Here is a 12,931-nt window from a genome sequence, read left to right as displayed (position 1 = left end):
CCTTGATGTTTGCATGTAATGATACTCATCTGTCCGTGGCTGGTCTCACCATTACAAGCATCACTTCCTGGCAAGGGGGGACTAAAGCACCTTTGCCCCAAAGACTCATGCATAGCAATAACAAAGTAGTAGTATTAAGTTCAGTAGTTGGGTGACACTCAATTGTTTAAAACAAGGATACAACAGGTTGTATCTTTAATATTTGTTCAGAAAAACAAGTCAAATCTGAATTGTGGTCAAAAGCTTACTCTTGGTCAGGAGGCATCTGCAGGTGAAATTTTCCTGGCAGGATGATGAGTGTCAGTGGTTTTCCTTAAGGAAGATGTTGAACTGCACTAATTGATGGAAGGCAGCTGAATAATTAATCTCAGCAGTCAGTTTGCTTAATAACCTGCTAAAGAAAATTTCCTTCCTCCCCCCTGCCCAGCAATCTCTGAAGATTCCCTAAAAATAAAACTGTGCAGTAGGGCACAGTCATTGCTATTTTGCTTTGTATTTTTGCCACCAATATATCAGGTGACTAACTGGTGGTAGAAGAAGGGGGCACCACCTGTGAAGAGCTTACTTCTTTGAGCAAAGAAAGCGAGAGGACAACCTCTGGAGGGAGGAGGGGGGAAAGCAGCAAGATGTAAAGACTAGGGAGTGATATGTCTTCATGCCTTTCCAGCTAAAGATAGCTTTAAGAAAATAAACATTTGATCCAGACTCGGTACCTGCCATGTGACGAATGGTCTTCTTACAGTATTCTTCAGCCATGGGCACAACCTTCATCATCTCTCTTCCCCACTGTGCAAGGGGTTTCCCTTGTATTGCGTATGCCACAAAGAGAGCTGTGCAAAGGGATCCTAGAAAACCTGGAATTCACAAATAACGAGGATTACCAGTGTGCATCTGTGCTGGTACCATCCTTTTTGTCCTTGTTTTTCCTCGTAAAGTCACCAGTGGAATGCCTCATGGCTGTCAGGTAGATTAACAAATGTACACAACCCATCTCTGCCTGTTTGCAGCCTGACTTGTGGCATGTTGAGATCATTGGCTAATGAGTGCTGCCCATTGGTTTGCGAGTTATCTTACACAGAAGGGAGCTTCTGTTCTCAGTGGTGTAATGTGATAGAAATTGAGGTAGGGGTCAAAAATAAACATCATCTACCAATGGGATACTGAAAATCTTCTAATTGAAGTCACATGAAATAATTGACTTGTACAAAGTGATTCAATTACAGGCTATATCAGCTTGTTTACAACATCATCCAGCCCAAGAGTGGTGCTCGCTAGATCTAACACTATTTCTGGCTCATTTGACTCTAAGGGAACAAATCCATGTCCCCTTAGAAGAAAGAAGAAATTGTCCAAGAAAGATGAAATTGTCCAAGAAAGACATGCTGGTCTTCCACTTTGGTTACAAATATTTCAACATTTAAAATATTACAAATATTATAACTGTTGATGGGCACTCAACACTTCAGTGATACCAGAAGCAGTCAGCTCATTTCTTATATTTGCTTGGGCTCTTGGCATTCTGGCAAGGGCAAAAAGCCAACCTGGTGCAGTGGGCAAAAGAAGCTTAAGAAAACCAGTCAGTCATCTAAATAAATCCAAGCTGAGCAAAGTATTGATGTAGGTGCTTCTCTCCATGCATGGGTCCAAAAGTGTTCACTCACACATAGAGGTAATCATGAATTTTGTGTGTTTTGCTGAAGGTAAAACAAAATTATCTTAGGAGATGACAAGCCCAGATGAGGTGATTACTAATTCCCTCTGCCACAAGACCTGCAGTACTGGGTCAGGCCCAAAGCACATCCAGCTTGAGTCCCATAGATGTTCTCATAAAGAATAACAGCCCATGTAGACCCAGCCCAAAGGGTCTCACTCAGACAGCATCTAGCCCAGATGCCACAAAGATCCTTGAGGGCCACATTTACTATGAAGGTGGCAGCAGAGGGTTTAGAGTGTGAATCAAGGAGCTAGCAGGGGGCAGTGGGACAAGCCATTCAGAGGGTGGCAGAGGCTGGGGTGTGCCCTGAAGGTTTCCAGGGGCTGGCAGTCTCCTCCTGCCTGCTCCCCAGGCTGCCCATGCCCTGTTGCTGTCGCCCTGCTGCCCCTGCTCTCGGCAGCCCTCACACAGCCTGCTGCTCCGCAGAAAGCACAGCCAGCCAAGGTGTCTGCCTCTGTAAGACAGAGGGAACCCCAGAGTGAAGTGGTTTGGCTTCTACATTCCCCAGAGCAACCAGGCTGGTTTTAGGGGCCATTCTAATTACACAGCTTGTTTGATTTTGACGAGACAGCCTCTTTGCCTGGTCTCCTTTGACCCCAGGTATACCCGTGGACTTTGCAGCTGCCTGTAGCAGGCTTCACTGTGGACAACATGGGCAAGTATTTCCTTTGTCTTCATGTTTCAGTCCCAACTGACACACTGGCTGGGTTTTCTGAATCTGAGTTATGAGGATCATAACTGGCATTTCCCTGACACATTTCAGGATGGCAGTGAGGTGCATGTGGCCCTTCCACCCCTCTCCTTCCTCCTTCCTGCTGTGCTACTTGTTTCTTTTCTTAGCTGAAAACTCTTCCTGGATGTAATTTTTCATTGTATGGAAGGTGTCTGACAACTTGGATCCTTCTTGCTGCCATTTTCTGTGTCTCACAAACCCTTTCTGACGTGACGGACACAGACTACAAGCAGTCTTATGGCTGCTAATGCGCCACGGACTTCACATACCAGCCAAAATCTCTACTTCATTTTGAATGCTTTTCCCTAATTTTATGGCATCCTGATGGCTTTTCTGACTGCTTCATAGCACTGAGTGTACTGAACATGTCACCATTCATTATGGTTTTATTTATTGCTGTTTAAAACAGACAGAATGAATACATGTTTACATAGCATAAAATTATCAAAATGACAGACCTGAATATTAAAAACAACATTAAATCTGCTTATTTAGGTTTTGTTTAGAAAATGTTTCAGACTGTATCCTAAAATATGTGGAGTTATGTTTTTTTGGCTTACTACCTTTACCTACAGTGATTGGATATGACAAAACCTGCCAAGAGAAAAATGTTATCCCCTGAACCATAAATTTGCATGATAACAGTGAGTCATCTAGATATACGTGAATCCTAAAATTTGATCAAGGCAACTAACATGAATATGCTTTGGACAAGGCAGGTTATGTTTACATATTGGGATTTTAGGAGAGAAAACAACTATGCTTGAGGATGTTGTCAGCATAATACACAAGGCAAATATATAAGCCTATATAAGTAATATACACATGTATGTATTAACCAAGCAAAGTTCAAACTGAGGCCTTGAAGCCTGCAAAGGAGAAGTGGGTTAAGCAGGGGAGTTCACAGCAGTCATGTTAGTCCCTGCAAAGAGCAAAGCTGCCTTAGGGGATGTCAGAGTGCAGGCATTACCTGTGGGATGGTTGTGAGTCATTCGTCCACACTCAATGCTCACTTCAATAAGTGACTCCAGCCTTTCTGGCTTCCAGTATCGCATCCCTAAACACATGGCTTTTGTGGAAGCTCCAAATCCAGAACCTAAAGTAAAAGGATAACACCATGCATTTAAAAGGAGACTGATCTCACACAAATATGTTGATAAAATGTGAGACAAGCACACTTCATTAATTCAGCTCATGTGTGGGAAGGGAACTCCTCAGGGAATGGAAAATTACCATGCAAAATGAGTTACAAGTTTTGAGAGTTTCTTGCGAGGAATTTTGTTCCTACATAGTCATTCTGGTTTTTCAGGTATATTCCAGTATAATCAAGTGCCATGAAGACCATAGTGGGCTCAGAAAGCCGTGTGCTGTCTTGTTCATGGGACTTGTTTGATCCAAACTCACATCCCATCTTCGCTCATTTTTGGCTGACACTGCTGTTTTGCTTGCTCTGGGTACCCACACCAGAAACAGAGCTTTGAGAAACAGATACATTTCCACACACCCTTATTTTATAGTTGTAAACACACAATTAAAACACTTTATATAAGCTTCACAGTTCACCTTTCAATTTGAATGCATATTTCACCCTGGAGAGCCTCACCAGTTTTTGCTACGAACAAAAATAATGTGTCCAAAAGAAACTAAAGGCTACTGAGCCAAACCCTACAAAGTTAGGCAATGTCAGAACTGAAGTTTCCCATGCAACCTGAAATTAGTGCTTGTTGTGCTACAGCCTACACTTACCAAGCTTAGTCTTGGGAACCTCCACCCACCCCATGTAACATTATTGAAGAGCTAATTCAGAATTTCTTTTACTCCTTAGCACTGAATGTGTGATCCCAGGTGTTCAACTTTTAAACACTTCATTGAATGGAGTTAAACTTACTAATGAGTTTCTCTGCAGTACTTATCACAGTAATTTTAGGCTCCTAGAGAAGTTTTAATGAGCTTATCTTCACCAGGCACCAGTGAGGTGATTATCTCCTCTTTGTAGCTGGTGAGCCAATGCCCAAAAAAGCATTAACTCATTGCAGGCAACCACCCTGAGATGGATAGGCTTCTATTTTTCAAAGTACTTGGCATTTTTCAGCACTGTCTTTGCTCAATCACACTTCCCAGTGACCATGGGAATAGCTGAGAGCAATCAGCATTTCTCTTCTAGGTTCCTGGAAGATAAGGGGCATATTTATGCCACCTAATTTTAGCTTATGTGAACCTGCATTACGAGCCCAATCTCCTTGTCTCTCCCAGGCAGGCAGCATGGAGAAAGGCAGTATGTCCATTAGTGTGTATGACGGCATAGTAGAGCAACTCGGGGCCAGAGTGAATTGAAGCATAGATGCCCAGGAGCCAGGGTCACAGCTTTCAGCCACTTGTCTGGAGAAGAGCCCTCAGCTGCTCCACTGGGTTTTGTCTGCTGTGACAGCAAAGCACCAGGGGCTCTTTTGGAACACCTCTTTCCATCAAGTCTCATGCCAAGTGGCTCCAGCTCCAGTGTCCTGAGATTATGAGTGTGATCCAAATGGAGTATTGGGGGTGGCAGTGAGATTTACTTCAAACCAAACTGAAGCCTGAGCCAAACTAACATAAACCATCTACTGGCATTTCCAGGTGCAACATCTGAATTTCCCTCTTAGGAAAAGAGTTCCTCTTCCCCGCTAAGAGCAGCTATCCAGGAGCAGATAAAACTGTCTGCTTATCCCACAGATCACATGGAAACCACAAAGAAGGGTCAGGAAGGAAATCCAGTCTTGCAGAGCATCACTCAACTGAGAGAAAATATCTCCTGCTTGCAAGAACAAATTCTTTATTAAATCATCTGCTGCCATAGAGTAGCAGACAAGAGTCTTCACTATGCAAACCTGGTTTCCCAAAGGACACAGTCCATGCTGGTTATCCAAGAGGGGAGGCTCTTGCACTACACAAAGCTGCTAATTAAATAACATCTCTCAGTATATCTGAAGTGGAAGATGTACCACAGTAATCTGACTGCTGGTCTGGAGGAGATTGTCTTTGCCGCTTTATTGCCTTCCTACAGTCTTGGAAGTTCCATTAAAACCTTCTGCAGAATTAGACAAGTAAACTTGGTAACAAAAAATTCCATCACATGGAGTAACATTAAACCCAGACAGAGCTTCAGGGAACTAACTCCCATGTCTCACATCCACCATTTGAACTAAGGACGCAAAGGACAGTAAGACTAGTCCAAGCAACAGGGGTGACACAAGTGACAACGTAAGGACAGTCCTCCATGATCAGACCAAAGGTCAAGCTAACTCATCATGTCTGGCAATGAAGAGGACACTCAAGAAAGAGTGAAAGAGAAGTATAATGACGTCATCCCTTTGTACTAACTAAGCTGCTGACAATTTGTCTCCCTGATCCAGGAGGCAGCTGGCTATTCATCTTTCTGCTTAAAAACCCTTGAAGGATTTCCCCTGGGTGAATTTGCCCAGCTCATTTTCAAACTCACATGAACTGTAGCACCTGCAAATTGGCATTGGAAAATAATTATGCAGTTTATGTAGGTGTTGTGTGAAGTCCTTTTTTTTTCATCTTGCTTTGAGCTCATGACCTCCAAGTTTCATTAAAAGTCCCTAGTTGCTGTCCAAGAGGAGACTGAATTTTTGCTGTACTTATCCATGTTTCCCAGTTATTTTCCTTTTCATTTGTGCACTACATAATTCTTTTTTAGTATGTCATACCTCAGTGTGATTTTCTTCACTCTACACCTGTAGAATAACAAAGATTAGGGTAATGGATTCTAAGCCCTGAAGAGGATGTGCCTTTTGTGACTACAGATCATTCCGCATGAAGATTTAGAGCCCAGCACCTTAATCTCCTGTGCATATGCAGCTTAACCTTATCTTCAACTTTCCCCTCATTTTCCTCATTTTTCCTCACACTTTTCTCTCATGCTGCTCTGCCAATACCACCAGAAAAAGGTTCTCAAATGCTTCCAGGAGGCCCAGAAGTGGCTTCCACAGCTGCAAATAAAGACCTGCTTGGGTGCTGCAGCCTCAGCCTGAAATACACATGATACAGGTAGCACCCAGCTATTTGACCTGGCCTTTCACAGCCACTCCAAAAGCAAATATCTGGCTCAGGGGATACTACCTTACTTAAATTTTGGTTCCAGTTCTACAACATCAATGATTCTCTTCTGAACAATTTGAAGTTTCGGCACTGGGTCAAAACATTTTTACCATGTCTCAGAAACAGCAAACTCACCTGCATGAAAACTTTAAACAAATATTTACAGACAAACAGAGGCAAACACTTAATGGAGAGAATTTTAGCCTTGTGCTTATCATGTTGTAAATTGTAAACAAGCTCTTAAAATGGAAGGTGTTAGACTATCTTGGGCAGGTTTTCTGGTGGTCACAGGAATCTCATCAGCCTCTAACATAACCCAGGTATCTCTGCAATGAGTGTGGCAATGAGCATGACATGAGGTGGCAGAGACACACAGGGCAATTTGATTTAGGGATTCAGTGTGCTGACTAAACCCACAAGAATTTGAGCAGAGAAGCATCCATAAGCAATGCAAAATTACCTAAGTCCACAAATGCTGGTACACGAATTATTGCTGGAAGCAAGATAAGATAGAATGCTCACAGCTAGTCAGCCTTTTGGTTCCAGCCCATCCAAAATATAATCAAACTGCTAGGCATTCAATGCCTGTGGCATGGTTTTGCCTCAAAAAGAATTTTGTGCAAATTCAATTAAAAGTGAGTTATGTCCATAGCACTGTTGGGTCCCATAGAAGACAGAGCATTTCCACATCAGGTTCTTCTGCTCTCAGGGTGAAAAAAAGGCTTCCTGAAATGTTCTGAATGCTTATTTGTCAGACCAGATGGAGAAGGTGGCTTTTGGCTGCCAGATCTCAAGGCAGGAGTTAATGTTATATTCTTCTAGCCCAGAGTATCCCCAAAGCAGATAGTGCATCATGGAAAGCTGGGGAGGAGGAAGGCTGAAAGAAGAGTGGTAGCTCCAACACTGCAGTAGACCAGGAAACAGCCATACTCGACTGCTTGTCAAAAAATGTTAAGAGCTACTTGGGGCCAACAGCAGCTCCCACAATTATTTTCCCCAAATTTTATCCACTGTCAGTCGCAAAACACATGACAACTGCCAAAGGGCCACTTTCTCAGATCTGGCTGGCTGCTGGCAGGGTGGGAAGAATACACCCTTTTCACTCCCAGCAGCTGTTGTGAGGAGTGGGGGGACAAGTGAGAGATGCTTTTTTTGTCAGAGAAAACTGGCTGCAGAGACCCAGAAATAGCCATGGCACTGTGCCACCGGGTCTTTGCCATGGTGCTGCATCAATAGGCAGTTCTGTCGAGGCAGTGTGCTCTGCAGTGGCTGCGTGTCACACCGACACAGCCACCATGGGTGGGAGCTGGCTCCGTCGTGTGGCTGTCTGGGTCTCCCTCCTCTGAAAGTGGGGTGTCTCTAGAGGATTCAAGATTAATTGCACTGTGTGTGTATGTGTGTGCACATAGCTGCGTGCGCATTATTTAACTTGAAGTGGAAATTTTATTCATTGTAGAAGTAAATGATCATAAAGGGAAAGAAAGAGAGGGTGAGGCGTAGGTAAACCAGGGTAGGAATATTAGGGATTATCAACAAAACAATCATAGTTGTTAGCAGGGCATCCAAATGGAGAAAAGTCTCTGCTTTCCCTCCAGTGAACGTGTTGGTGCTTAAAGCAATTTACAGGCTTGGCATTTTGTTTCAGATCTGGTTTCACTGAAAAGATCCAAGTCTACAAATGTTTAAAGGAAAAATGGCAGAAAATATTTCTTAAAATAACCATTAAACTCAAGGACAAAGATCTGGGCCCTGAGGCACAGAGCCAAGGACAAAGTCTCTTTAAATAGATGTTAAAGAGGGAGGGGTTTGCTTACAAGAGGACACAGTGCCCTACAGAAGGAATTCTTGGCAGATCTCTTGTCATCCTCAGGCGAGCATGGAAACCTTTCAGGGGTGTTGGCCTTTGATGTCAGGGGGGAAAAGGAAACAACTTCCATATAGTCACAAACGCTGAGAGCATGCATTATGCCAGCCAGGCCCCTACAAGGAAAGCAGTACCGTACCCTTTTCATTGAAGGGCGTGTGCCAGGCCAGAAGGTGGTTGTCTGGCTTTAGCTCCCTGCAGCCCTCGATGGTGGCTGGGTCCGGCCGCCTGCCCGAGAGCTTGTCCACAGCATCCACATAGCGCTTCACCAGCTCCCGGTACAGGTCTTCCAAACACCAGTAATCTGCCCAGAGGAGGGAAGAGAAGGTTGTTGTGTGAAGGCAGAAGAGCAAAAAAACACAGATAATATGCAAGCAAGCTCACTGTGCATTTGAGAAATATTCCTGTTTCCACTTCCAATATACCGAGTCATGTTTCTGGTGCCACTGTCACATTTTTACACAATCCTACAGTAGGCTGGAGGGAGAATGGTCTTGACTCCCAGTTCTCATCTTTCTCTCTTTTTCTTTCCACATTTAATTCCTTCACTGGCATGATGAAGCATTCTGTTAATCAACGGTAGCTGTTGAGGGCCTTTACTGAGCTCTGTGGTGTGAAGTCATTACAGAGATGATGAACTGTCAGGTGACAGCGTGGATGCCACAGGGTCTGGGTAAAGCCAGCTGTGCCTGGCTCAGTCCCTGCCTATACAAACATGAATCCAATTTAAAAATTAAAGCCTTTTTTATTACAGAGTCACTTTAAGAGATATGTATGACTAGATAAAAAGACAAATTGGAACTTCCTTTTTTAAATATTAAAATTAATTTTAATTTTAAAATTTATAGGTCTTTCATGCAGGGCTCCAAATATAATATCATGAACAGTGAGTTTTTTAAAAAAATACTATAAAAATCAGTAAGAGTAGTAAATCCCTACTGCCTGAAGGCAGTTTCCAGGACATAAATTTCTCTCTGTAATAAGTTCACTAACAATATCTGTTTATAGATTATTTTTACAAAGCCCTACAGTCTTGCCTAAGGAGGAACATTCCCTCTGTTAAACATAGGCTGTTTCTTCTGTATTGCTGCTTCTCTCGCCTGATATTGTCTGTCATTTGTCTTGGAGAAACCTGCCCTTGACTCGTGTCAAGGAAAACCTTCCGCTGGCATCTATTACAGCTGTATAATCAGTGGGAACAGAGGCAAAGGGATTTATCCACGTATATATTTTCTACATGCTTAGAGAAATCCCATTTAATACTTGATTAGTTGCACAGGTTGAATGACACAGCAGGAGAAGTTCTTCTAAAAATGTCTTCATTTTGTCAGAGATGGTGAATTCTGGAAATCCACAATTTAACTTAGGAGAAAGTTTGGAGTCCCAGAAGCAAGAGGTATTCTGAAGTACCAGTTATGGACACAGGCAGAAAAGGAGATGAAGGGTAGAACAAAGATTCCTCTTCTTTCACATAAAATAATACCCGACCAGTTACATCGGCCATCCCACATATAATCCTGAAGAAACAAGACACTTTCAAGCTGCCAGCTCTTTCCAGATTTAGGAGTCAGGTGTCACAGTTTATCCAGATGGGAGCCAGGAGCAGGGTTTACTGCCTGGCAGCTCCTGCAAAACCTTGTCCCCTGAGCACGGAGTCCCTGTTGTCCAGCATCTCCAGGCTGTTCAAGCCCACCATGGTTCCCATGCCTGGAGCCGGATTGCTGTCTCAGCCATCAATAGGACAGGTTCTTTCTTTAGAAAACAACTCTTAGGGTTTTTTTTTTTTAACCCATGTGTAAGCAAGAGAGGAAAACGATGATGCCTTTGTTGTTACAGAGATAGTTTCCCTGTGTTTGATGATGCTGTCCTTGTTCCTCCCTTATAGGACAAACTCCTCCTGGGAGCAGATGTAATGCCTATCTTTCATTGTCAGATCAACCCTTCAGTCAGGGCACACGGTGGATTTGGGGAGCAGCAGCTCAGTCTGCAGCAGTGCCCACAGCTCTGGTTGCTTGTGGCCATGCCCCTCCAGGGATGTTCTCCGTGCAGCTGCCAAAGCGCTGCCAAAATCCCTTCCGCAGGAGAGAAATGCCTTTGTCTTTAACACAAGCCTGCACCTCAGCCTCAGGCTGGGAGCTCCCCCGAGGGCAGTGCCCGACAATGACAGCGGGACTTCATGGCTTTGAGCCGTGGGCAGGTTCGTCCCAGCCTACGAGCATCCCGCAACTGCAGGTGAGCGTCCGGGGAGTGCTGGGGCCAGCAGGCAAACAGCCAGGCAAGCAGGATGTGCAAGGAGCAGGGTAGCCAACGACAGAGATATTTTATATTGTATATATGTATATATTTTTTTTAAATCTGTTTCCACAGCAGTAGGGGCAGGTCCCCAGAGCTCGTGGCAGATGCCTTCAGCCTCACAGACATTTGCCTTCTTCAGCTTCACTCTGTTGATGTGTGTGATTTGACACCTAGGCTGGGCCATGAGCAAGCCATGGGGATTTTACATTCCCCATGTCAGGAGGAGACGCTGCTGTGGGCAGGAGAGGTTTTGTTTCCCTTGTGGGAAGCAGAAGAAGGACGTGTTTTATCCCACCAATGTTGCTGTGAAATGAAGATTTTTTTCTAAAATTCCCTACTCCACCTTGCTGTTTCCTCTCCCGCCTTTTTAAAATGCTCCTCTGATCAGGTCAAAGAAATGAGAGTGTAGTATAAACACAGTCAATGGAAACACTAGCTTAAACTTTTTTCTTTAGAACACTTAAGAAAAGAATTATTGTTTTACTGTTGTTCTGACTTGATTACCCAGAAGTTATGATTTTAGAGAGTTCAATAAGCAAGAATATGATACGTATTTAATCATAGCCTATATTCAGAAATATGCTAGTCATCTTTTTTCTTGATAGGCTGACATCTTACCCTTATCTTTAGTGTATTAGCTACCCCTTAAACCATTGGTTAGCTAATAGCCAAGTATGAAGTGTCCTACACACTCTTCAACTGATCTCTACCTGCTAAATTTAGAGCAGATTGGAAGCAGACAGATAAAGGAGTGAAACACTAGCACAAAGGAAACCTCATTGATGTGAAGGATACTCTGCTACATTGGGAGCTTCTGCTACAGGTAGTTATGCAGTGTTATGAGCTTCAAGAAAAATCAGGAATCTTTTTACTGAGACTTAAGAAAAATTGAATCATTCTCAAGAGGCAAAATACTGTTGAGAAGTCACTGTCTTCTGGTGTACTTTCTATGATCTTTCCAGTCTCAGAAAGCTCTAGTTTGATGGGTAAGGTGTGGATACAAACACTTCTCATCTTAAAAAGACTACCCCTACCTTAAGAAAAAACAAACGTTCTCTCTCAAACCATTGTGATTTTAGAAGACATCTTAATAACTTCCACTATTCTCACAGATTTCATTATAAATACAGTGTGTTAGTATACTTTTTGGACTAAAGACATGGAGCTCTCTTTATAAAACAAATAGCTTTTTGCAGATGCAACCCTCTGTTTGAGGGACAGAAAAGAGGAGACAGCACTAGTGCTTTTAGCCTGGAAGAGGTATTAAGGTAACTCTACTCCAGCCTGGAGTTCTGGACACAAACATGAAAAATGCACTTAGAAGAATTCTTATCTGTTACAGAAGACTCTCTAGTGGCTATATTATTCCCTGATGTACTCCAGCATACAGATAATTTACTTGGCAGTTATTTTTGTTATGCTGGACATGTGATATTTTAGTCTTTAACCAACTGTATATCTCTAGGGAAAATATAGGATGAGCCCCTGCACACTCCAGAAATCAAGAACCCCCCCAGTCTGTGAGATGGTCACAGGATTGTGCTCATGGAGCAGCCAAGCTAATGCACATTATCATTCACATAAGCAGCTCTTCTGACACGCTTTCTCAGGGTTTCCCCAGCAATCAGGCTTATTCTAAGAAATGCAGCAGCTCCACAGCTCTGCTCCTCTGCAGACCGTGGTCTATTCCCGCCGTACCTACCTGTGATGACAGCCTCAGCTGTAGCCATGTGCATGAGCGTGTTGTCACTTACTGGCCACTTGTCAGGAGAGAGCACCAGGTTCTCAAGCCCTCCGATTTCCTTCAGCTCCTGCTGGATTTTTGCGCCTAAGGCGTTGTTTTCGCGGGAGAAATTGCGATAACCGAGAGCATCCCCTACCCCAGCCAGAACAAGCGCAGCCTTAAATTTATCCATGCCCAAGGCACTTTCCACTTTCCTTTTGCCCGAGACAGCCACTGAATCTTGATCTTCCTTTGTTCCTTTGCCTTCAACTCAGCTCCCCCGACACTTTATATCAGCCATTGTGTCACACCAAGAGCTCTCTCTATAAGGCAAGGACTTCCTTTTCTGGCTCTGCAGATGCCATCTCTTGTCTGCGACCCGACAGAGAGGAAATATTTCATAACCCAGGGATTTTGCAGGGGCTTTGTTCAATGAAACTGTAAGAGCAGACCTGCAAAAGCCTCGTTTCTGCAACTCAGCTTAAAGCAAGCCAGGAGATACTT

The 12,931-nt window shown here is 43.6% G+C and overlaps 1 protein-coding gene across 1 annotated transcript in view; it reads right to left on the bottom strand.

Annotated features, from left to right (window-relative positions):
• Positions 1–12,931, bottom strand: part of ADPRHL1 (ADP-ribosylhydrolase like 1) — a 21,107-nt gene extending 8,176 nt beyond the window's left edge. The window contains exons 1-4 of the mRNA XM_041465752.1: positions 12,407–12,931; positions 8,549–8,713; positions 3,418–3,543; positions 714–854 (exon numbers count right to left, since the gene is read on the bottom strand). Coding sequence (XP_041321686.1) covers positions 714–854; positions 3,418–3,543; positions 8,549–8,713; positions 12,407–12,620 — 646 coding nt within the window. The 5' untranslated portion in view covers positions 12,621–12,931. The remainder of the gene's footprint in view (positions 1–713; positions 855–3,417; positions 3,544–8,548; positions 8,714–12,406) is intronic.

The sequence above is a fragment of the Pyrgilauda ruficollis genome, unplaced genomic scaffold (assembly GCF_017590135.1).
Source record: "Pyrgilauda ruficollis isolate IOZ18807 unplaced genomic scaffold, ASM1759013v1 scaffold190, whole genome shotgun sequence".
In the NCBI taxonomy this organism is placed as follows: domain Eukaryota; kingdom Metazoa; phylum Chordata; class Aves; order Passeriformes; family Passeridae; genus Pyrgilauda; species Pyrgilauda ruficollis.
Note: the sequence above shows the minus strand (reverse complement) of the source record. Positions and strands in the feature narration are given on the sequence as shown.